Below are 25,736 nucleotides of genomic sequence, written 5' to 3'. Positions count from 1 at the left end.
CAGAACGCTAGGGCCAAGTTTCCAGTGGCCTGATTCTCCCAAAAAGGGCCTACACCAGCTCCCTCAATGCCTCCTAAACCCCACACCAAGCCCTCTTACTAAAGTGCCTAGAACAAAAGCTTACTTTTAATACTAGGTAGTGAATCTTGTAGGCTAAATCCAAGTAAATCCAATAATGAGAACACTCAAATAACTAATCATCTACAAGCAGGTGTGCTTCTGGTTTTTGTTGTTGTTGTTGTTGTTGTTTTTAAAAAAAAGAGCAAGCAGGAAGAGTCACAGGAAGGGAAGGGCAACATTTCCTAAGAGTCTCGCACAGGGCAGCCACTTCACCTTCATGGGCATATTCTTTCCCGTGTGCCACAACAGCGGTTCCTCTAGGTAGACAATACTTCCATTTGGCTCAGAGGGTTGACATTACTGGGCCAGTCACTGCCATCAAGGGGGCCAAGATGAAAAGCCAGAGTTGGCCAACTCTATTGCTCCAAAGCACTCAGAAAACATTAGCTGATTGCCCCAGAGGACAGTGTATGCCTGCCTTCACGCAATGGACATTCAAACTGCAACGTGTTAGTTCCCTGGAACTGAAGTCTGAAGAGAAACCACCCTGCTGAAATCAGCTTTGCCAGTGATAGCCAAGCTCACATGAATGCCATGCTACCAGTCAGTCTTCCCTCTGATGGGGACCACAGTCATTCTGTGCCACCTGGCCAAGGGTTCCCAGTATAGTAAGGGACCCCTGCTCTAATGGCTCTGTCCTACCTTCCTCTGGCCAGAGAAACCATGGCTGTCAGATCCTTCAATATCACATGCCACTATGAAGGCAGCTCCTCAGCTCCTCTTTCTACAGGGACCAAAACAAAGTTCCAGACGGATGTCCATTCTTGTCTAAGCATCCCTTACTCCACAGAGGAAGATAACCAACAAGCAGCCTCAACCATTTAAGTATTACCTGCTTGCACACAGCCTGTCTCCAGTGGCTGTCGGCTGGAGATCTTTCCATGTTCTCAAAAGACACCAAACACGAAACAGTAACAGGTACTGAGGAAGGACCCCACCGCCCCCACACACACAGACACAAACGCAAGTCTTTGAAAGGCAGTTTTTTCAAAATCAAGAGAACTCATCGAGATTGAAGGAAAGCTAGAAATGCGGATAAGAACACTCCTTATGGATTTTATGTTCAAACTGCCAGCCTGTCATTGTGCCATCGTCACCACCCATTTCTTCCCTTCAGAAACAGTCCCCAAACTCCCCACCTCTCTCGTGCTCTGTGGGCGCTAAGACTCCATCTTACATGGTAGCTAAGACCTGATGGCCATCTTGTGTCCAACTGCTTTGTTTTGTTTTATTTTGTTTTTTTATTAAATTGAGGTTAATGGCTGGCATAAATAATATAAGCCCAGGTAGTTTATAAAGCAAAGATGGAAAAAAATAAGTGCAAAACCACTGTGCAAAGACCATCAATGCTAACATTTCTAGTAAATTCTTTTGAGGCTGCTTCCTATGAATTTCATCAATAGGCGCTCTCTCTCTCTCTCTCTCTCTCTCTCTCTCTCTCTCTCTCTCCCTCCCTCCCTCTCTCTCTCTCTCTCTCTCTCTCTCTCTCTCTCACTCACTCAGAGTCTGCTTTTCCTATAACTATGATCCCCTCACCCCTTCTTTGAGACAGCATCTCAGCATGGAGCCCAGCAGCCTAGCCTCAAACATATGATCTTCCTGTCTTAGCTCCCCAGTAGAATTATGGGTAACCGCTCCTTGCCTGGATTATATGTGCCACACTTGTAGAAACTCTCCAGAAACCACTTACTGGGCTTTGCAAACCACTATCATCTACACAGCATCCCCTGATAGTGAAAATTTCATTACCTGGCAGGAACATCTGCCTTTCGGAGGTGTATTTCACTCTAAACTCAACTCAAGCCACCTCACAGGCTGGCGAGCGACCTTCAAACACTCCACCTTCACACGTGCAAAGTGCTTTATATCCACATGTGTAAAATAGCTTAAGAATTTAAAACTATACTGTCTGTGTTTCCGAGAGTAAATCAAGAGTATTTTGCTTTGTTTTAAAATGCACCTGTGGTAGATGGCAACACAGGGGCCTGGAGAGGACACGGCCAAAGACACACGACACCTCCCGGGAACTGTGACCAGAAGGAAGGTGACATTTTCTCTTTTCGAAATGTTTGATGGGCACAAAAGAGAATCCCCCCACAAAAAAAACCTTCTCTTTCACCAGGAGACAGGCAATGCTCTTCTCTCTCTCTCTCTCTCTCTCTCTCTCTCTCTCTCTCTCTCTCTCTCTCTCTCTCTCTCTCTCTCTCCTTATAATAAAATAGCTCTGTGGAGAATTTCTCCTGATGCCAGCCTCCATTTGCTAGGACCCTCGGGTGAGTGAGTGTAAGGCCCCAAAGTACCTAAGTAGTTTGGTTGTTTTTGAGTTTGACAGCGTCATTTGATCACCTGCCTAGAACTCTGTGGAAATGTCTGAGGTCAGCTCAGGTGCTTACCACAAATCCACCAGATCACACCACTGCCGCCACTAGGGTTTTCTTCCCAAATGCGCCTTTTCAGGCCATGTTCCTATTTAGGAGCAAGATCTGCATTCTTGTTCCCTTCATTCTATCTCAAAGCCCACCTCCCTGTGGGGATAAAGGCTTCAGTGCACAAAGGCTGGAGGAGACATAAACATTTGGCCCACAGCAGTTCTGGACCTCCAATAGTTAGGAAAGAACATGACTGCCTGCCCAGCCTAAGCTGGCTAGGAACAAAGGCTGGGGAACAGAGGTGGAGACACAAAGCTAATCAAATAAGAGCCTAAAGCAAAACCATACCTGTGACTCATGCGTGACTCATGTTCCGAAGACCTGAGTGAGAACCCTGTGTGTATATATGCTGCTGGTGGGAAGCCTGCCTCAGAGGAGGCCTCTGTGGAGGCCAGGGCTGAGCTTCTAACTCAAGAGGGGCCAACTAGAGAAGGAAGAGGGGAGAGAATTTCAGAAGCAAATTTCCTTGTAGGAGGGAAAGCGTGAAGAATCACTAGAACAGAGAACTATTTAGCTGCAGAGAGACAGAAGGGGCAGGATGAGCTTGTGGGGTCCTAGCCAGGCAAGGAAAGGGGTCAGTCTCTTGCCCACAAGCGCCCCCATCACCAAAGACTGTGGAGAGGGACCCTGTAATCTCAAAGGGTGCACAGCTGCAGTGCAGAATGTGGGTTGATCTAATGGGAACAAAGAGGTCAGGGCCCACAGTGGGGAAGTAACTCAAGATTTCTCTCCTCACACTTAGAAGAGGACTGCATGGCCCAGTAATTCTTCGAAAACTGGAAGGGAGGGAACTGGAAACTCTTTGAAGTGAGGGGAGGGGGCGGATCAGTTTTAGGGCAAATAAAATAAGCTCTTCTTTCCCAATTAGGCACTAAACTTGTGAGTAATGATTGAAACTAATTATTCTGAGTGGAAGCAAGTCTAAAAATAGCAATGCGTTTTGAAGGATTTTGCAGCTATTTTGGGAGAGCGTGGGGAAGTGGCAGGCAGCCTGAAGCACATCCCACAATACAGCGAAAATACTGGGATGGCCATGCCATGGTTTACAGCGAGCACGCTCACCCTCATAACCTAAAGTTTAAATAGCCTGAGAAACACGTTGGTAGTGAGGGCTGAGGAGAACTGTCTGATAATTCCTGCCCTAATGCAGAAAGCCCAGTTCGGCAAGAGCTGTCAAGCTGTGGGTTACAACATGGAACTTGTGATCAAACGCACTTGCCCTGAGCTTGCATTACATGACAACATTTCTCCTAAGACAAGCCTTGCCAACCTAGCCAAGTACACGCCTTCCTTTCCAGAGACTTCCTTATGCTTGGATGTCAGATGAACAGGCTGAGAGAACAGATAACATGGACAGAAGGAAGAGTCCATCCCTTGCCTCCCCCAAACCACCCTACAACAAAGAATGTGTGATGATAAATCATTTCTAAAGTATTTTTACACTTAATATGTATGTATATGTGTCCTTGTGAATGCGTGCCATGTGTCAACTTGACCAGACTGAGAAGTGCCTGTAAATTAGCAAAGTGGGCCTTGGGTATACCTGAACAAATTTCTAAAAATCATTAACTAAGAGGAGGAGATGGGACTGACACCATCCCCGAGGCTGGGACTGCTGGAGTGAAGGGAAAAACGAGATCCAGATACGCCAGCATCCTCTCCATCTACTTCCTGGCTGCCACAAGGTGCAGAGCCTCCTGTCACCATGATGAATGGAGCCAAGGACTGGGGGGTGAAACCTCAGGAACCATGAGTCAAAGTCACCCCTGTCTTAAGAGCTGTAGGTCAGCAATGTCTGTCAGAGTGATGTAAAGTAACTCCGGTGGGGTAAGGGTCAGAGATGGCAAGAGAGCAGGTAAGGACGGAGAAAGAGAAGATGAGAAACGAGGAAAAGGCAGCAGATATGAGGCAGGGCCCGTGCTCTGGAGAACAATGCCTTCACGGCAGAGCAAAGCTGCTGTTCTCACTGCTCCCAGGCCTCTCGTGTGAACAACCAAACACGTTTAAGCTCTGGTCACATTTTCTTGGTCTTCCACTGTTGACATCTATCTTCCTCTGTCACACTCCCTAGACTTCGGAGCACCAACTCTACCTACACGTGTGTCTGCGAGGGACCCAGAGTTATTTAGGAGCTGTCACATTAAACAGAATTAGCACTTAAGAAACCTTGGGGAAATGGCTCTGGCTGCCATTTGCCTTATGAAATGCCAGTCTCCAGCTAGTCTAAACTGTATTTATATGGCCTGCTTCCCTCTGCAATAATCATAACAAAAAACTTCAGCGCTGTGGGTGAGCGCATTTCCAGTTCAAGGCGTTTTGTACTTAGATTTGCATTATGCCAAATCCTGCTCTCTAAAGTCTACACTTCCTATTTTCATCCCAGTAGACTTTGAGTGTTCTTTCCTGCGTGGGCAGCAAAAGATAGAGAGCCCCACAATTTTTCACTCCCAGAGGCTTGGTGGCAGCAAGAAGTGGAAAATGTCTGAGATCCATTAATTCTTAATTTTTTCTAGGCTAATGGGGAAAGAGAAAGCCAAATCCCCATGGTGTCTTTCAGTCAAGTTGCTTTCTCATTAAATTTCTGGCCAGGTGCAATGCCAAACTATGTGATGTTAGCTTCTCAGGCTTTTCTGGATCCTTCCAGGATACAGGTGGAAAATGGGCTGAATGCAAACTGGACAGAGAGGGTTAGAAAAAGGGTACCAAAACCAAGCCGAACAGAGGGCAAGGGTTGCATCTTGGCCGCCGTGGCCGTGCTTGCAGGACAGGGAAGCCACACCACATAAATGTGTCAGATGTCCAGCATGTCTGTCCAGGTCCAGCATGCCTCTCAGCTCCCCTCTGGAGCACATACAGTTGGTCTTCAATACCCATGGATCCCACACTTGTATTCGTGGGTTCAACCAGCTGCCAATTCAAATTTTTCACAAAGAAGTACCAGGGTGCATAATGAACGTGTGCAGGCATCCATTAGCATTGTTCCCTCAAGAATACAGACAACTTCTGCAGTGTTTGTATTGTATTGAGTACTGTAAACTAAACACGACTAAATAGAACGAGAGGATTCATGTAGGATACATATACATACTTTGTTATTTGGGGGAACTGATGTAGAGGGGTCCTAGAACAATGCTCTGAAGATACCAAAGGACTTCTGTACAAATACTAGGAGAGAAGGGTTACTCTAAGAACAGTATAAACAAGAGACTGAATGACATTAGAGGAACCAAATTCTAATCTTATATTTCTCTCCCAGCTTTTCAAATTCTAGAAATTTCATCTACCCATAGTAAAAAAATATCACTCAGTTGGCTTAAACTTTACCCATGTAGAAGACACAGGCTTTCTTGTCTCTACTCTCGGCCCCTTCTTTTCCATAAAATTCTCATTAATTGCTGTTACCAAAACCTCAAAACTGCCCCTGCCTCATCCTGAAATGAAGCACAAAGGTATTACATCTCTCATTCACAGACATATTCATACCAACTAAATGACAAAGGGAGACATGCTGCAGAGAGAATGCAAACCAACAATCAAAGGAGAACAGCCCATTCTCCACCTGTGGAGACACAAACCTGCAGTCTCACAGGCCAGAAGCCTTGGAAGTTTGATTGCCTCCTCTAGCAACTTGTGGAAATATCAGCATTTAGGCAAAACCCCAGAACTTCTTCAATTTTGGTGCTCTGTATCATAAATGCTGGGGATTTGCATTAGTCCTGAGCACTTCTGGTCCCTGGAGATCTGCAGTACTAGAAGAGGAGTCATGCTGGGAAGACAACGTGGTGAATCCTCTGTGCGTCTGCAGGACCATCTACATAGAGATCCACCCTTAAGATCTCCTGACTGTCCATGTACATAGAGAGCCACTCTTAAGATCTCCTGACTGTCCATCTACACAGAGATCCACTCTTAAGATCTCCTGACTGTCCATCTACACAGAGAGCCACTCTTAAGATATCTTGACTGTCCATCTACATAGAGATCCACTCTTAAGATCTCCTAACTGTCCATCTACATAGAGAGCCACTCTTTAAGATCTTTTAGCTGTTCATCTATATAGAAAGCCACTGTCAAATAAAAGCACTAGGGCAGGGGACTCAGAGAAACTTAGAGATGAAGAGCTGTTTGGCTTGCTTTGGCTCTCTGCTTCCACCCTAGTTAATTCTGTATGATGTATCTGCATTTCATGGGCAAAGTTTAGGTGGAGCAGGCTTAGGAATGAGCAGGAGTGAGTGGCAGCAGTCATGTGTGGTGGGAAAGCCAAGTCTAGGATCCGGACACAAGTCTTCCATCCCAATATCAGTGCACACTTCTTAATCACTACCCAGATGGGTCAAAATCTCTTAAGCCAGGTTGAGTACTTCCAAGGACTGTAGAATCTTAATGCCCAAACTAATTATTTCAATATCTTTGAAGGTCAATAAATACATTTTATTAGCTGTAGAAATTACTCGTCCTAAACGAAGAATTGACCATTTGTTAGAATGTTCCTCTGAATTATTTCTGGCAAAGCAAACTTTAAGGACCAGCTCAGTCAGGATATCTTACTTCTGAGAACATCCACAGTGATGTCTCTAACAACTCGGCAAAACCAGCTTCACCTGTATGCCCTTTGTTTCTTTTCAATGACGAACTATTCCAAACTCTGCCGAATACAAAGTCATTCTTCAGAAACCAATGAATAGATCAATCACTCATGAAAAGCCTACGAGTTTTCTAAAAGAAAAAAGAGGGAATTGAAAGTTCTTTCCAGTACTAACATATTGCTTGCATCTCCTGATAAGAGAAGCACTGAGGATGGACTAAAAATGTCAGGAAACCGTAGAATACCTGTCACATGGCTGTCTGCAGCATCTATGGGTGGTGTCGACCATGTGTAGCCAATGTGAGGGCCAGCACTGATCTGAGTATGTTTTTCTTTTTGTTAAAAAGTGGAACAGAGACAAGCAGAAGTCTTCTAATCCTGAACATCCCACAGCAGCCGTCTTCTAAGCCAACACACTAGCATGGCAGCTTTCATACATTTCTCGCTACGGCTTCGAGCAAAAGATACAATTTTATGTGACAGTCTGATATATTTGATTTCTCTCTGTCTCCCTGTCATTCAGCTATCCATCCATAAACCTACTCACTCACCTAACCATATATACATTCATATACCCATGTACCCATATACTGAAGCATATGCCAGGAGAGACATACTAAACTGATTTTGAGATCCAGTATTTGAGAGTCAAACACAATGTCTGCTCACTACAAAATCCTTGCCATTGCTAGACTATCTTGTATTTTGTCATTTTAGTTTTCCCTTGTGAAAATTTTGTTGTGCTTTCTGCAGATAATTCCTTAAAGTTCATCTCAAACCAAAGAAACTGAGTCATAAGGCGGAACCAGCTTTAGGACACTAAGGAAGTATGTTTGAGTCACTCTTAAGTAACCTAATGGATCAGATACTGCATTTGGTTAACATGGCAGTGTCCACCCCAGGAATATAACCAGTTGTCAAAAGTCATTTTTTCCAAGGGTGATTGACTACTAGACTTGCACAATAACAATGGAGGCCAAGGGCAAGAAAATAACCTAGCCAAGCCAGGAGGAGTGGTGATAATCCCTATAATTATATAAAACCCATGATCCCAACATTTGGATGATGAAGGCAGGAGGATCAGAATTTCAAGATCATCCTTGGTCATATATTAAGTACAAGGCTAGCCTGGGCTACACGACACCCCACCCTAGAAGATAAAAGAAAGGAAGAAAGAAAGGGATGGAGGGGAGGAGAGAAACGCCATATTCAAAGTGCTGAAAGAAAATGGCTACCAACCAATTTCACAATCAGAAAAATTGCTTTTCACAAGCTGCAATAGAATAACATTGTAGATAATTAAAACCAAGTGAACTTTTTGCAGAGACTTGTCTGATGGGAAATACCCTAAAATTATAACCAGTATAGCCATATATCTGTAGAGAAGTAATAGTGGCACTCATATCTTGGCAGTAACCAACTGCCAAAAACAACCCTAATTGTACTAAAGGCTCAACAGAAGGAAATCATGCCTGGTACTGGAAACCTAGTCAACTACTCGGGGCTAGTGAAGTCATGGATCTTAGAGGAGAACATACTATGACTGGCATAATTCCTAACTGCATTCTAAAATGTATCCTTATATCTACATAAAGTGCAGCTCTGAGCTCATCAAAGAAGCTTCTCTTTGCAACAGATGGATACCATTATAGAAAACCACAACCAGTCAAAATGCAGAGATCAACTGATCCTAGGATGCCAGCCTCAGGAGATACATCTACAACACAACTCCTGCACCTAAGACTCAGGAGGATTGCAGGAGGCCAAAGACTAGAAAGTCTGCTGTGAGGCCATGACTCCTGGAAATGGCAGGGAGACTGTACCCATGGTACCTCAACAGTCTGGCTACTTAAACAAGACCTGAACAATGACAAGGCAAATAAATAGACATGCTATCACGAAGAGGGAAATCTCATGGAACCCCAGCCCAGACAAAGAACTACTGGGAACTAATGACTACTGAGGGAAGGAGAATTAGTCTTCTCCAGGGGTGAGCCTTCTAATTGGTTATCCAATACCAAGTGATCAGCCCTAAAATTATATACATACAAGCAACACTAAACAAACTGACCATGTTGTATTTATATATTTATGCATTTATATATAATACATATATGAAACTGACACACACACACACACACACACACATATATATATATATATATATATATATATATATATATATATGCAAACAATAATAAAGAAAAAGGAGCCATGAATTTAAGAGAAAGGACATGGGTGGGGTTGATGGGAGGAAATGGAAAGGGAGAAACAATATAATCACATTTTAATAATTTAAAAATAAATAAGTTATTTAGGTTAAAAGCAAGTGATGTCACACTAATGGAAACCTTAAGAAGAAAGACCAAGAACCTTAAAAGCAAGTATGGCTGTTGTTATGGAAGCCTGTTCCTACTCTCTCATTAGTTCATTTCAGAAGCAATTGCAGGGGTTGGGTGTGGCTTGGCTGTGCAGAGCGCTCAGCATGGACAGGGTCCTGAGTTCAATCCCAGAGCCATGGGGACAGGGACTGTATAAAACAGCATACATATGATTTTATTGTTGGGCCTAGAGTGTTCAAAAGCATAATACATTTATATCAATAAAGTAAAAAGGAGTTAGGAGGAAATGATGTTTCTTAGTAAGGAAATCACACCAAGTGGTAACTCAAATCCACGGCACAAATAATCAATCAGGTGTGATTACAGAGGATTCTCAGAGCTAATCTAGGTTTGCTCTGCCTCTTGCCATCTTTAAAACACATAAAAATACAAAAAAAAGAATTATAACAATGCATAGTGAGTCTGTAAAATACATATGAATGTGTGCAACACTAGCATAAAAGGGGGAGGATAGGGTAGAGCTCTACAGCTTACTGGAATTGGTGGCATAAATCTGAGACAGCAGACATCTGAAATTGGTTATTGTAACCTTGTAAATTAAGGTATTTTGATAAATTCTGAAATAACCACTAAGAAAATAACACAAGAATAGATGTGAAAAAAAGAATTAAAGAAGTCAAATGCTACACTATTGTAGAGGCGGTTGGAGGAATTTAGAAATAACCAAAAATAGTCCTTTTAGAATAAATCAGTTTTAATAAAAGGAGAAAGAGGGACACACTTACAAAGCCAAAGCTCCAGCAAAGCAGAGAGTCAAGGGGGGAGGGGGGGGACAGGGCCGTCTATCCCCAACCCAGTTCTTTTTAAAGGTACCTTTCTCCCCTGGGGCAGCCACGCCCCTGAACGCAGGGATTGGCCAGCTGCCCCAACATCTCCCCCTTTTGTCTAAATAAGGCAGATTTAGAAACCAAATATAACTATATACAATGGGAATAGATCATATAAAATTACAAGAAGCAAACAATATTAGACGAGGAACATATAACAAAAATTTTACTAAACATTCTACTTCAGGAAGTCTAAATAATGTAGAAGGTAGCTACAATTATCTAATCTTTAACCCCATCAAAGGTCTGAGAAGGGAAGTAATATTACTAAAGCAACCAGGAAGCACAAACGAGAAACTTTTAAAATGTCTAACAGATGACAGAGATAATTGACTACCTGGGCAACCACACGAAATCTTGTTAGCAATGTTGAGGCAACCAACTTTGGCTAAGGCCTGATATAACCTGACATACCATTTTTTAATGGCAAGGAACCTTTAGTAGAACTATCCTATCCTGTCTTGGCAAGATAGGACAATTTTGTTTTATCTACTTATGGATATTTTGTATCTTAGTCAGTAGTGGAGGTATGGGCTTTTCTTTGCCCAAAGGCCAGTTCTGCCAAAAAGAAGACAAACTCCCAGTGGAGTATCTTTGGTGCTCAACGTTTTCTCGGGAGTAGAGCATTGTTGTCAGGAGTGATTGTGTCTCATAAGTACAAAACTCTAGGTTAGATTAAAGGCCATGTTCTACAGCTCTTTAAAGAGGTCGAAGATTATGTTATCTATACTAAATATAATCTCTATGTGTCTAAAAAACCTGATTATCCTAAATATAAATATGACAAACATATAATTTTTAACACTTATCTAACTGTATGACTAATAGAATAGACAACTGTGTAATAAATGAAGACAATGATTTCCAAATGTAAACAGGGTCATTACATAAATAATATCCGAGGTAGAAATGTACATTGTAATATGGTAAACAATGTTATTACATAAATAATATCAGAGGTAGAGATGTACATTGTAATATGGTATACAATGTCATTACATAAATAATATCAGAGGTAGAGATGTATATTGTAATATGGTATATATCTCAATATAACAATTGTTTTAAACAGAGGTAGGATCATACTCTCATACAATGTTCAATATATCAATATACAAGAATCAGCACCCATATAGTTTTTAAAAAACAATAACTCACAAAAATCAATTATTTCTTCAGAAATATTTACTTAAGCTAGGCGTGGTAGGTTATGCCTATAATCCTTTCCTTCAGGAGGCTGGAGCAGGAGGATTGCCACAAGTTCAAGGCTAATCTGGGCTACAAAATACGACTGGTTACAAAACACCAGTAAATAAAAAATAAAATAAAATAAAGGGGAAATATATGTTTACTACTTAAGAGTGAAGTAGTGGGGAACAACAAACAGAGTAAAGACAAAAACGCCAGGGTGAAAAGGTGGACACACACATTCCACCTTGGTCTTCACAACATTAAAAATAAATGGATTAAAAAATTGAGACAATAGAGCTATAGAAATACCAGGTCTCAGCCGTATGCAGCATACAGGAGTTACAGCTGACACTAAAACACAGGTAGAAAGTGACAAAAAAAAGTGTGTATCACGCAAAGGGGAACTATGGTAGGGTCAGAAGAACAGACTGCAGCCAGGTGTGGTGGTGCACACCTCTGGTCTCCCAGAACTCGGGACACAGGGGCAAGCAGATCTCTGAGTTAGAGGTCACCCTGGTCTACAGAGAGAGTTCCTGGACATCCTGGGCTACACAGAGAAACCCTGGCATGAAAAATCAAAAAAAGAAAAAAAAATTACTTTAAAACAAAACCCATCACTAAAAATTAAAGATGATGAAAGGGTAATATATAATAAAAGAAACAAGTGATTAGAATGATATAATCATTATAAACCTAATAATAGGGCCCCAAATACTTGGACCAAGAACTGATAGTATTAAAGGAACGGGTAATTCACCAACAGGAGTTGAATGGATGGTTTGACTAGTCAGGTGATTGACAAGGACATAACATAATTCAAAAACATGAACCAACGAGGCCTACAGTCGCTGCAAACATCTAGTTATACACACTTTCTGATGTACACCTGGGAGCTCTCCAGAGAGATCACACACTGGGCCAGGAAACATGTATCAACACATTTACAAAGACAAAAGTCAAAGAAGACATGTTCCGTGATCACAAAATGAAATGAAATGAGAAATTAATAAGAAAAATAAGTTTAGAGAATTTACAAATGTGTGAAAATTAAACAGTTCACTTGGAAATACCAAAAAGGTTACACACCGATCGCAAGGCAATGTAAAGATGCTTGATATGGATAAAGCTGAACATGGAATATGCCAAATTGTAAGGGACTCATCTAAGGCAAAATTAGAGATCAATTTACAATTGGGGGTCTTTTTACACCAGTAAAGAAAACTGAGTTCAAATCAATAATCTAAGCTTTCAAAGCAATAATAAGCTAAAGCAAACAGGGAAAAGAAGGAAGTAGTAATGTCAGAAGACAGAAAACAACCCAGGAGCTGCAAGCTCTCACAGAACATTCCCTACTCCCCAGCAAACCTTCTGCCATGGCTGTGGCTCTCCACAGACTGCAGAGCTAGGGCAAGCCACAGGGAAATGAACCTCACTCAGTGCAGATCCCCCCTTACTTGTAGCTACTGCGGTTTCTGCCTGCTTTGGCTGCCCTTTGGGACCTCGCAATACTTGAGTGCATATTACCCAGTTTATGTTGGTAATGAAGGAAAGGTTAATTTGATATAAGCCACACAACCATAATCAGAAGTGCAGACTGTAGAAAGCAGAGATGGGAAGGCATCTCCAGGTGGGCAAGTCAGCACAGAAGTTGTAGCCGGCACAGGGACTAGGAACTTCACAAAGGCACGAGACACGGTGACAGGCCAGCAACCATCTCAGGTTGGTGGTAATGGAAGTCTTAGTACAACACAGAAGACTGGCTTCTCAAGGCAAAAATAAAGCTAGTTCTCCTGTGCACATAGACTTGAGCAACTTCCAATGGGCTAGGCCCCCCTGCTCTTGAGACATGACTGAACTGGCCTTTGTTCTTTTTCTGTAGACCCAGCCATGGCCTCTGCAGACATCTATGATCCACATGTATGCAATCTCTGTTCATGTCCTCTATAAATAAAGACTAAGATGTAGTGATTAGAGCATGCAGGAAACCAAATTAAGCCATCAGAGGAGTGGCCCCCAATACAACCAGAAGGCAGAAGATAACGGGCATGGAACTCCCAGAGGGGTTTGGCTGACAGGCCACACATGCTCCAAGGGTGATTGATTTCATTTTCTTGCCAATTCATACTTCTGTGACTTCGAAACATTTTTAAAGGTAGCTGTAGTGGAACATGACTCTAATCTCAGCACTCCAGAGTTAGAGGTAGGAACTTAGGAGTCTAAAACCAGCCTCAACTACTTGAGATCCTGTCTCAAAAATACCCTAAATAAAAAAAAAAATTAAAAGATATTTTTAAAGCTAAATCAATAGATTTTCTATATCAAAATATAGGTATACAACAATTACCCAAGACATTACATAGAAAAATTTTAACATAATAATTTAACAATAACCTTTACTAACAGAAAGTGAAAATTTATCGTACACTGTGTATGTATGTGTGTGTATATGTGCGTATGTCTGCGTGTGTGCTCTGTGTATGTGCTCACTTAGGAGGTCAGAGAACAACTTTCAGGAGCCAGTTCTCTCCATTAGTGAGTTCCAGGAATTGAACTCAGGTCATCAGAGCATCTCTACCTGCTGAGCCATCTCTCTGGCCCCAGAGTGAAAGCATCTACAGCTAAAAATGCTTTGAATTAGATAAGGATTTGGCTAAGGTGAGATACAATTTACTAGGTTGTTATTATTATTAAACAGGGGCCAGGCTCCTGAGTGGAAAGGAGAGATGAAAGGGGGATGAAGCCTGGCTATGTGCAATGAGACTTTTATTTGAGGAAGTGCCAGTACAGAGAAACAAGGCAAAGAAGAAAACAGGTCAGTTTCAGCCCATGGCAGGTTGCAGGAAAAGAATGTCTGATGGGCTAAGAATGTGAGCACAGATGCTCTGACAACCAGAAAACACCCCTTAAAGTCCCCACTGGGAGAGTGGCCTCAAGCCACAGAAAGTAACTGAAGGAACCAGCAGGATACAGTGTGCAAAATCTGACCTTATGCGGCCACAAAATCCCTTTCCTTGACCTTAGGCACTGCGATCCACAGCCTTGGGCAAATTCATCCCATGATTAAAATCACATCTACAAGAGGCATCGTTAAGGACAAGAATGAATGACTCAACATACTTAGTGTGGAGCAATGAACCTACCTTCTCCAGGCCTGTAGGTTACTGGAATTAGGGAAGTTGACCATGTGTAAAAGTTCATACATGCATTTTTCTGGAGTAAGAGCATGTAGTTTCCATGTGACTCCTAAAGGATACCACTTATCTAGAAGGGGCATCAGCAAATTGTAAAGGAAAAGGGCCAACTGGGAGATAACTTGAGGTCTGAGGGATAGACTATCTCTGTTACAGCCCCTGGACTCTGTCCTGTGGCTTGAGAGCCCCCCAGACACTAGCTAGATGGGTGGGTATGCCTGCATTCCAGTGATACCTCATGAAGACGAGACAGCTGTTGTGACCTATCAGGACCCACTGTGCAGGATGCCAGGCCATTCAGAGTGGCTGCTCCATCTCTGTGCACCATCCCACTCCTCAGAGACCACGGGTCTCCTTCCTTAACGTTCCTTCCTCCTGCTCCTCCTACTGCATCTACCACGGGGGCCTTACGAGGTCCAATCCAGGAAAATTCCCTCAACAACAAAGGAAAATAAGAACCTACCCAATTATGTGTCTTTTGTATTTCCTGGATGCAATGGGAACATTAGGTTAGGGCCCCTTTCCTGACAACCAGCCTTTTCTGTTTCATTTTGAGTCTTAGTTTCACTAGTATAATTAAATAGCTAATGGTGGTCTCCTTATCAGCTACAACGGGAGCTTCTCGTTCACAGATGTGGACATCCACCAGCACAATGTCTAACAGGAGATAGGGTTCAAGAAATATTGGTTGCAGGAATAAATGCATATTTACACAAGGCTGTTATCAAAGCAAGTAGAAGCTGAGTCTCCTTGGTAAAAAGTGTAGCACATTCCTACCAGGCTAAATGCTTCCCATTTATGGTTGACCTGTGCCCATTCCTGAAGCCTGTTTACCATAGTCCTCTTTAAAAGCTAGCCTTCCTCTACACTACTGCCCTGCCTTCCAATTGTTCACAGTTGAAAACTGTGACAATGTGCTTACTGTCCACCTATCTTCATGGACTGTTTCCTTAAGGGACATGACCAGGAAACCTCCCCCACCCTCATTAAAGGGTAGGAGCATCTCTGAGGCTAGCGAAGCACAAGGATTATTTAAGGGTCAGCCTCCTGTCACCTGCCCTCCACAGAAATAACCAGCACGCTGCAAGCAGCAACTGCAACTTTACTCATGGTTTTTAAAACTTTGCTAATATCATCAATTGAAAGCCACCTCTCATTAGGTATATGCTTACTTTTGATAAAACTAAAAGTTTCATATGGGGAAATGGAAAGACCATGTGAATCCCTGAGTACGCACACACACACACACACACACACACACACACACACACACACGTACATGCACATGCACATACATACATGGGGATGTCAAATTCCTTGCCCCCACTCTCTTGCTGCTACTGGGGATTAAAGTCAGATCTCTGTGTGTGTGTGCGCTATAGGTAAGCATTCTGCCACTGATATTGTGTGTGTGTGTGTGTGTGTGTGTGTGTGCCATAGGCAAGCATTCTGCTACTGAGCTGCACCCCCAGCCACACCTCCTTTAAACCGAGCCTGGCCCACAATTCACCAGAACACTGCAAGGTCCAGCAGTGAGGTTGGGGGTAGACCCAGGGTGTTGGTGAAAAGTGGAGTTGCCTGGTGGCTGGAAGCTGCAGCAAGCAGAGGCAGATTCAGACTCCACCATGGGGACTATAACCTCCCCCAGGGAGCCCCATTTGTGCTCGCTAGTCCTTTTAAAGAGAAGTGGTCAGCTTCCTGCCAGGCAAAGGATGGCAATGAGATTAATTATGACCACACAGAGCTCTGCTCAAGGCAGCGAGAAAACAAACAACCTTCATAGATGTGCGAATACCAGCTGCTCAACATGACCTTCATGTTAAGCTCCAACTAATGAGGAACTAAGCGAGAAAGGAAAATAACACCCAAGAGCTGAAGGAGCTCACGCTGGTATTTTTAAAGGACGTATTTCCCAGAAGGTATCTTAGCCCAGATGCAGGGTGTGGCTATTCCATGTGCTCCATCATTCTATACATTCTTCACCAGTTATGTGCCTGCCTGGATATGGAAGCCGGGCCAGTAGGTGGAGAGAGGTCCTTGCCTGACTAACAAACCAGCCAGGGTCCCAGGAGAGATGAGCACCTCAGTACTCTGGGTCTTAGTGTGCTTTCTGGGAAATGTATAGAGTTGGTTTCCATGGCTTTAAAAGTCTTCCTGGGTTGGAACATTTTGTGATTCTACACAGACCATTCAAGTGTAAAGTATTCTAATTTTGCCCTCGTTGGTATAAAGTACAATTAGGGACAGAACAGCCACTGCACTGTCACACAAGCTACATTAACTGGAAGCCCAAATCACAACAGAAGCCACTGTGAAGGCGTGCAACAGAGACAAGGCTTTATCTGGGGCATTTCAGAGAGTCTAAAACACCAATTACTGCCAGGAACCTAGCATCTTTAGCTTAGTCATGCACATCCATAGGAAGACGGTTTGCCTCCTGTTCCTTCTAAAGATCTCTAGGGAACTATTAACTTCTAATTCCGACGTTGCTCTGCACTAGGGTCTGGCTGGAAGAGTGACTACTGTATCAGGTTTAATTTTTCTAACCCCAGGCTTGCTGGTAAAATGCATATACACTCATCACACATTGAAAACACTTGGTGGGGCTTAGAGATCATTTGTTTGACCTACCAAAAAACTAAAGAAAGAGCTGCATTTCAAAGCCGATATATCCATATCAATGCAAATTATTCATATCTATATCAACACCTCACAGCAGCAGTAGCAGAGGGGGCAAAGGGCATCTTGCTGTCTACGTCTGGCAAATGGAGGCGGGGGCAGAGGGTATGGCTTTTTTTTTAACATCTTCTAAGGGCAACAGTAAGGCTCAAGTTAAGCTTCTCAAGAGAGGAGGAGGCAGCAGTGACAATGGGAATAATGAACATGATAATGAATAACCTTCAACGGCAGTGGTGGGGGAATTAGATGCTGACACACTGGGTTTTACTAATACATAGTCTCTTTGCTGCACAGTTACTCGAGTTAGTTCTCACAAAATCCCAACGATGTCCTTACAACTGTAACTTCGCACCCTGGATGTTTAAAGAAAGAAAAAAAAGCACCTGAAGTTTGTGAGGTAACCTGCCCAGTAGTCCTCTGGCTGGTAAATAACCAAGCTGGATTGAAGCAGCCTATACTCTCAGAGCTCAGCGCTAGAAGACAGAGTCTGACATCATCCACTGATCTTGGACTGATGACTGAGTGAAGGGCTGGAGAACTAGGGGCAGGTCAGACAGTGGGCTGGGTGGCCTGTGTTCCTGGTCCCTGGGAGGCTGAAGCCAAGGTGGGCATTGATGACAGCAAGTCAGCTGGTGGCCCCCCTCTAGCCTGCCAGGGTTGAAGGTCATCTCTAGCCAAACTATTGTCTGCAGCCTTGCAGAAAGCTGTTTGAAAGGATCATTGAAAAACGATCTTTCTAAATCAAGCTGGAGCAGTATTTTGATTTCCTTTCATGTGAAGCCACATTTCAACGCATTAGACGAGTCTGTTCTTAAATCCTGGAGAACAAGTCCCGGTGACTTGAGTTCAGGAAAGCAAAAGGTCCTACACTCACAGCAAAAAATCACAAGCAGTTGACAAGCATCCTTCTTACTGCTTGTGGAATCTAAGTATTGTATGGCATGAAACACACACACCACATACACACACACATACACACGCACACCCAAAAATGCTTTTTCAGAAAAATCTCACATGCTTTGATACTTCTTAGATAAACTTCTCATGATTCTAATAATTTCTTAAAATAAAAACTTGACAAGTAAATATAGATTGTTAATTTTATTTTACCTTACATTTAATTATTTTATATTTAATTTTAAACTTATTTTTAAATGTAACTGACTAATTGCTGTGCCTAATCTGGAAACAAGGCCTTGTATAGTATTAAAAAAATTCAGAGCCATGATTTTCCAGATATTCTTGGATTTCTTCCCCAACCCACAGCCCTAAGTTAAGGCTGTGGCTCAGGCCTGTAACCCCAGCACTGGGGAGGCAGAGGCAGGATGATCACTGTACATCTGAGGACAGCCTGGTCTACAAAGTAGTAGTTCCAGGCCAGCTAATGCTCCAAAGTAAAAACGTTTAGCCCAGAAAACCAAACCAGCCGGGGGTGGGGGCGGGGAGAGTAGTCAAGAAGTCAAAACAGGAACTCTTGAAGTCTCTCCATTGGGGTCACCAGCGTTCACAACTCCTCTGTCATAGTGGTTCCCAACTTTCCTAAGGCTGTGACCCTTTAATACAGTTCCTCATGTTACAGTGACCACAAACCATAAAGTTATTTCTTTGTTACCTCATAACTGCAATTTCACTACTGCTGTGAATCATGATATAAATACGTGACACACAGGATATCGGATGTGCAACCCCAAAGGGGTCGCAACCCACAGGTTGAGGACCACTGTTCTACCAGCATGCTAGTTTTGATGCTAAATAGAACAGGTAAGTCACAAGAGCCCCTACACCAGCAAGGAATACTGGGAAAGTGTAGAAAATAAGTCAGGGTAAAAAGACAAAACGTCCCCTTAGTACAATGTGGTCAGGAATCGGTCTGACAAGCAAGGCTCTAGAGTGTGAATTGGAAGGCACCATGGAAAACAAGACCAGAGGTGAGGAAGGGGACCCCACCTCCAGGAGGGTTTTCTGCCAGCTCCAGAGTCACAGGGAGCTACTGTGTGGCTGGAAGCTGTCCCAGCTCTGGGTTCTGCAGACAGCAGGAAAACCTCAGCTAAAATCCTAAGATCAGGATAACAATGGGTAACAGTAAAGGAAAGAGCACCGGAAATCTCATTTTCTGAGACTTCCAAACACTGCCAATCTTTCATGTAATGTCTTACACAACTCAAGCCTTTATTGTTCACATCTAACCTACCATTGCCTGTGAGAGAAAACACCTTACTGAATCACTACCACCTTCAGAGATAGAGGCTTACACAAGCCGCTACTATTAGGACTGAAGTCACAGGTTCTGACATGGTGAAGTCTCAGGAATTCAGTGGCTGTAAACTCCAAAAGTAGGCTTCCATTTGAAGTCAGTGGGAAAACAGAGAAAGAGGTTTGAGGCTTGCAAGTTGTCCCTCTGGGACCTCTCTTGCTGGCTCCAGCTGTTACCAGCAGGACAAGTAAGTTATAAATCAGGTTTGAAGAGGCTGGGGACATGGTTCAGTGGGTAAGAGTGCTTTGCTTTGCTGGCATAAAGACCTGAGTTCAAATTCCAGTATCGACATAAAAAAGTCAGGCATGGCTGCACATGTCTGTAACCGTAACCCTGCATCAAAGACAGGCAGATCCCAGGAGCTTTGTGGACAACTGGCCAGTCTAGCAGAAACAGTGAAGTTGTGGTTCAGTGAGAACCTGTCCCAAGGCAATAAGACAGACAGCGATGGAGAGACTCCTCCCCCATTCTGCTCTGGCTTCTAAACAAATATACGTGCTGGCGTATTCATGTGCATGCCGCACACAACGGGGGATTTACAAATAGATGGGTCTGCTCCTTTTCAGTTGCCCCTCCCCACATACCTCCTAAAGGAACTTCACTGGATATAAAACAAAAATTTCTGCCCTCTTATAGGTTTCTGACTATCGCAGGCTAGTCAATAATCACTGTGAAGATAGTAAATGATCCTCACCTGAACAGTTGAGGGACCTGGGGTCTCTCTGATTCAATGGGTCTGAGATAGGGTCAGAGCTCCACATGTTTAGTGCCCTTGCAGAGCTACTGATGCAGGGACAATAGTTTGCATAGCAAAACTACATGGTTAACCAGGACATGTTCTTGGCGGGTCTCTAGCCTTGACCAGGTGCAAAGGAATCTATCATCCGCAAGGCTCTTCAGGGAACAACAAATCACTGAACCAGTCTTACTGAAGGGGGAAGAAGAGGGGAACTAATGGAGACAATATACCATGTATCACTCAAAATCTAACTGGATACTAAGTGCATAACTGCTGGCTGCTTCTGGGATTGCCTAAAAACGTTTACCCAGCACACAGAAACCTTCACAAACACTGGCATGATGAATGTGCAAGCACGAATATGCAGACAACTGACAGAAGAGGGAAGCGAACCTCGAGAATGTGGCCCCCATCAGTCCCTGTGCATACTTCAATGGTCTTCTAAAGTTTTCTGCTGGTCATCTGCCAAGATGGGATGATACAGATCACCATCAGGCTACTGAACGGGAGGAAGGGAGGAGAAGGAGAACAGCTGGAGGTGGGGACAAGGGAAGCAGTACATACAGAGGCTGCCTGCTGGAGATCTCTCAGACCCAGATGGCCCACTCAGCACCTTTACCTAGACTGGCCACTTAACTCTCTTCCAGACCTCTGTGTATTAGGGATTACAGTTTTCATTTTACAGCTGGGAACCTGAGGCACAGAGGAGAAGCAACCCAAGATAATTCAGGAAGGAAGGAGAAGGCAGGCTTTGGAGCGGAGCCATAGAAGCCTGGTTCCCAGGAGGCACAGTGGCTCACTAGCTGGCAGTCAGCCACAGCAAGCCTGACAACACTGCTCTGATCCCTCTTGCAGGTTCTGGTAGCCTGAATCGGCCTGGCTACATGACCTCTCTAAATTGGACAGTAGTCATGTCAAAGATATAACTGGTATTTTTGGTGCCTGTATTTTTATTACACAGATGCACTGAATGGGGAAGTTCATGTGTGGCAAGATTTTCTCTCTAGCTTTTCAAAGCCAGGAGGTAAAGCAAATGAGTGCAGTGACTACTACAAAGACAAAAATGGAGAGGGTCTCTGAAACAGTTTCAAGAACATACAAAGGACCCTCATATGCCTGTTTATTCGGAAGGTTCAATGATCTCTATTCTACCTCATCTGCATATCTCCTCTGATAGATACATACATACATACATGCATACATACATAAATACATGATAGACAGACAGACAGCTATAGATATGGATAGATATCCCTCCCTTTCCCTCTCTCCCATTTCCTCTTTCCTTCTTCCCCTCCCTCTCCCCTCTCCCCCATCTCTCTTTCTCTCCATTGTCTTTGGGATCTTTTCAGAGTGATCAATAAGATCCGTTCCTATATTCCTTCCTGTGATTCCTAAAGACCAGGCCATTCTCTTACATGATCACAAACAAGTCATCAGCTTCAGGAAAAGTTACTGTTCATTTAGTCCCTTTATCTAATCTACCATCTACAACCAAGGCTGCCATTTGGCCCATTGATAGCTTTTGTAGTCATCACAGTATGTTTTAATAGCTGGGTATATATGAAGAATTGATATGAATAATTAAGAATTAATACGAGCAGAGTGCGTGGGCGTCCAGAGAGCCATTTGGCCCCAGTAACTCAGTTGCCTCGCATATTGCCTTTCTAAGATCCGGTGGAAGCACTGTCCCTGCTTCCCCCCATAATGGAAAAGAGGCCAAGGGGAGCCTCAGAGCTCGGGTCATTCCCTGAGCTCTGCTGGATGCTGGCTTTAAAGACTTTCTCCCTTCCCATACCAAGAGACTGAGCACTAATCCAAAACATTTTAAACTCCTAAAATAAATACCATTTGGATGTTTATCTCTCTAAACACTCACTTTTATGTCAACCTACGGATTACAATCAACACTCACAGCTATGGTTGTAGAAGAGTCCTGAGCTAGGCCAGGGGAGTGTACTGCATGAGTACAATAGGTCCCACAATGGCATTTTAGGGCCTGACCTCGACAGCACCGGCCTAGCCTGCATTGCTGAACCCATTCCTCCTCACACCTAGAACCCGAACCCACAAGCACAAGCTGTCAGTTCCAGGGTTGGCTTGAACAGGGATGGCAGAAAGGCACCAATATCACCTCCCAGGGGAGCTGGTGATTTCCCAGGCTTCAGCAACAGCCTAAAATCGATGCACCATCACAACAATGTCTGTTCAACAGTGAAGCCGCTGTTTCAGAAAGGGAACTATGGGGTTCAGATCCTCACACTTCCACTGGGTTCGTTTGCCCTGGGCTGGTTACTGAGAGTGGTTGGACCTCAATCCCTTCATCCACACACTCAGATAATCAAACAGGAAGCAGAGAGAAGGGGACAGCAAGCTTAAAGGCTAGCACATGGGAGGCCTCGTTCTTGTTTCTGCTGCTTAGAAGCACAGGAAACCTTCTTCAGAAGGTGGCCTGGCTTGTGACAAGCAAGCTTCTGCTGCCACAGAGTCTGGAAGGAACAGGGCAAGTTTAGGTCTGTAAGTATGAATGGAGCATGGCTGGAAGCTTTGACTGAGAGTCTGCAAGGCTCACTGCCTGTGGGAAGTACAAAGAAGCAGGCCTCTTCCGCAGTAAGTGCTGCCTCTGGCCAGAGATCAGAATTCTGCTTGTGTGGCAGGAAGAATAAAATATTTACCTTTTCCAGGGCCTCTTTGTCAAGCAGCTCCTGCACAGCTAGAAGCTTGATGCTGTAAGACAAAAGTGAAAGCAGCACATGAAACAAGTCATTCCGCGTCACCATGCACCATCCCACAGGGCACAAAAGTAAGCATGTGAACGCTCAGCCCATCTTTCTGTCACATCCTACCTTAAGGTGCCTGTTTTATTGTTTCTTTTTTTGATTCAAAATGACTGTTCCAAATACACTTAAAGTGTTTCCAAACTCTAAAAGTAACTTTACCACAAGGTTATGCACTTCTATTTTCAGTAGAAGTTGAAAGTCAGTTCTTGAAAAGGATTTGCACACCAATGTTCACACTATTCCTCATAACCCCAAAGATGGAAACAACCCAAATACAAATCAGCAGACTAAATGAACAAATGCAAGCTGGTGTGTGTGTGTGTGTGTGTGTGTGTGTGTGTGTGTGTGTGTGTTATTCATCCTTAAAAGGAAGGGTATTCTAATACCTACAACATGGATCATAGATGTACCTTGAAGACATGCTAAGTGAAATAAGTCAGAGACAAAAGATTTAACTTACACGAGGTACCAAGGGTAGCCAAGCAGGTAGAGACAGAAAGAAGAGTGGTTCTTTCCTAAGGCTGTGGGTGAGGGGAGTTGGGAGCTATTGCTGAAGTGGTATGGCACTTCTGTGTAGGATGAAGAGAAAGTTCTGGAGTTAGCCCATGGTGATGGCTACACAACAGTGCAAACGTGCTGCTACCACTAAAATGTGGGCTTAATGATTGATGGTTAAATGGTAAATTTTGTTATACACATTTACCACAAAGCATCCTTAAAGTGACTGAGAATTGTTTCATACAAAGAACTTGGGTAAGTTCCAAGGAATGTAAGAATTCAACAGTTACTCGTGTTCATATTAATCTTCACTCACAACTCTTTCTGTGATGATGGGCAAATAGTAATCACCATACACTGCTCATCAGGCACTGATGGCGACTCACTGTGTGCCTGAGACACCGATGGCACCTCACTGTGTGCCCCACTGTGTGCCTGAGGCACCGACGGCGCCTCACTGTGTGCCCCACTGTGTGCCCGAGACACCAGTGGCACCTCACCGTGTGCCTGGGGCACCGATGGCGACTCACTGTGTGCCCCACTGTGTGCCTGGGGCACCGACGGTGACTCACTGTGTGCCTGGGGCACCGATGGCACCTCACTGTGTGCCCCACTATGTGCCTGGGGCACCGACGGCGCCTCACTGTGTGCCCCACTGTGTGCCTGAGACACGGATGGCACCTCACCGTGTGTCTGAGGCACTGATGGTGACTCACTGTGTACCTGAGGTACTGATGGTGCCCCACTGTGTGCCTGAGGTTGGGAATGAGCACGACTTAGGACATGCTGCCTCCCTGTGAGGAGTTCAGGGCTGCTTGGAAGCCAAGGTCACATCAGGATATAAAGTGAAATGTGCCAAGGGGATGCACAGAGCTACTAAGGGAACCCTGGCTCCACAGAGAGCATAGGGGGCTTTCTGAAGCAACCAAAATAGCCTTGCTAGGTGAGAAATTGGAATAAATGCTATCTGTAGAGCAGTGGCTCTTAACCTATGGGTCGAGACCCCTTTGGCAAACCTCTATCTCTAAAAAACATAATTCATAACAGTAGCAAAATTACAGTTATGAAATAGCAACAAAAATAATTTTATGATTGAAGTTACCATAATATGAGGAACTGAATTAAAGGTTTGAAGTATTAGGAAGGTTGAGAACCGCTGTTGTAGAGGAATACCTAAAGACATCAAGAGGAGTGGGTAGGAACCCAGTTTCTAGGTTAGGGCCTAGAGCCTTGACTGCAACCAGTGACTGAGGTGACAGAATCCAGCGGTGGGTGTAGACTACAGGACAATGCTTTCTTTAATAGATCTAACTGCTTCTAACACTTCTGTGAGCAGATATGGTCAAGGATGCAGGCAAGGGCTATGATGAGTACATGGGCAGGTGCATGAGAATCCAGACATGGTTTGGAGAAGAGTTGGGTGGTATCGTTCCATCCCCAAGGCTGATGTACCTGTTCACAGTCACTGGACACGGTGGTCCACACTTCACAGGTTGTGCGTGGCAGAGGGGAACCCTGCTTGCACACATAGCTGCTCACAGGGACAAAGCTACTGAAGGCTCAGCAGCTCTCATACACTTCTTCACACTCTTGATACGACTAAGCAAGGGCATCCTACCAACGTGATGGCTTATCTTACTATCAGGTCCAGGAAAGGCAACTGGTGCCTTCACGGCCTATAAGAAGCCTACCACTAACTCCATCCACAATTTGGCAAAGATGGGTGCTAAAAGGCTGCCTCGGGGCGGGGCACTCTCTCCACTACCCGCTGACTTCTCTTCCATCCACTGGGCAGATTTACTTCTGCTGTTTCTCAGACTTAGCGGACGCTGTGTGGCTGTTCCCAAACAGCTCCACTGGTCAACCAAGGCAGAGGGTTTCTACCTAAATGTTGTTGTACTCAGGATACTTAGTGCTCTACTCTCTTTAAAGTATTATTTGCCGTGGGGTTTTCACATTTCCAGCTACCGGAGCACTTTTAGGTCGAGCGCTGAGATGTTCTTGCCCATAGCTACACTTGTAATGTCTACAACGGATATGT

General features: G+C 43.9%; 1 protein-coding gene across 2 annotated transcripts in view; it reads right to left on the bottom strand.

Annotated features, from left to right (window-relative positions):
• Eepd1 (endonuclease/exonuclease/phosphatase family domain containing 1) overlaps positions 1-25,736 on the bottom strand; it is a 108,092-nt gene that overhangs the window by 21,308 nt on the left and 61,048 nt on the right. For both annotated transcript variants that reach the window (XM_038323479.1, XM_038323478.1), the window contains exon 3: positions 23,093-23,144. In XM_038323479.1, the coding sequence (XP_038179407.1) occupies positions 23,093-23,144 (52 nt within the window). The remainder of the gene's footprint in view (positions 1-23,092; positions 23,145-25,736) is intronic.

Source organism: Arvicola amphibius, chromosome 3 (genome assembly GCF_903992535.2).
Source record: "Arvicola amphibius chromosome 3, mArvAmp1.2, whole genome shotgun sequence".
Lineage (NCBI taxonomy): Eukaryota > Metazoa > Chordata > Mammalia > Rodentia > Cricetidae > Arvicola > Arvicola amphibius.
Note: the sequence above shows the minus strand (reverse complement) of the source record. Positions and strands in the feature narration are given on the sequence as shown.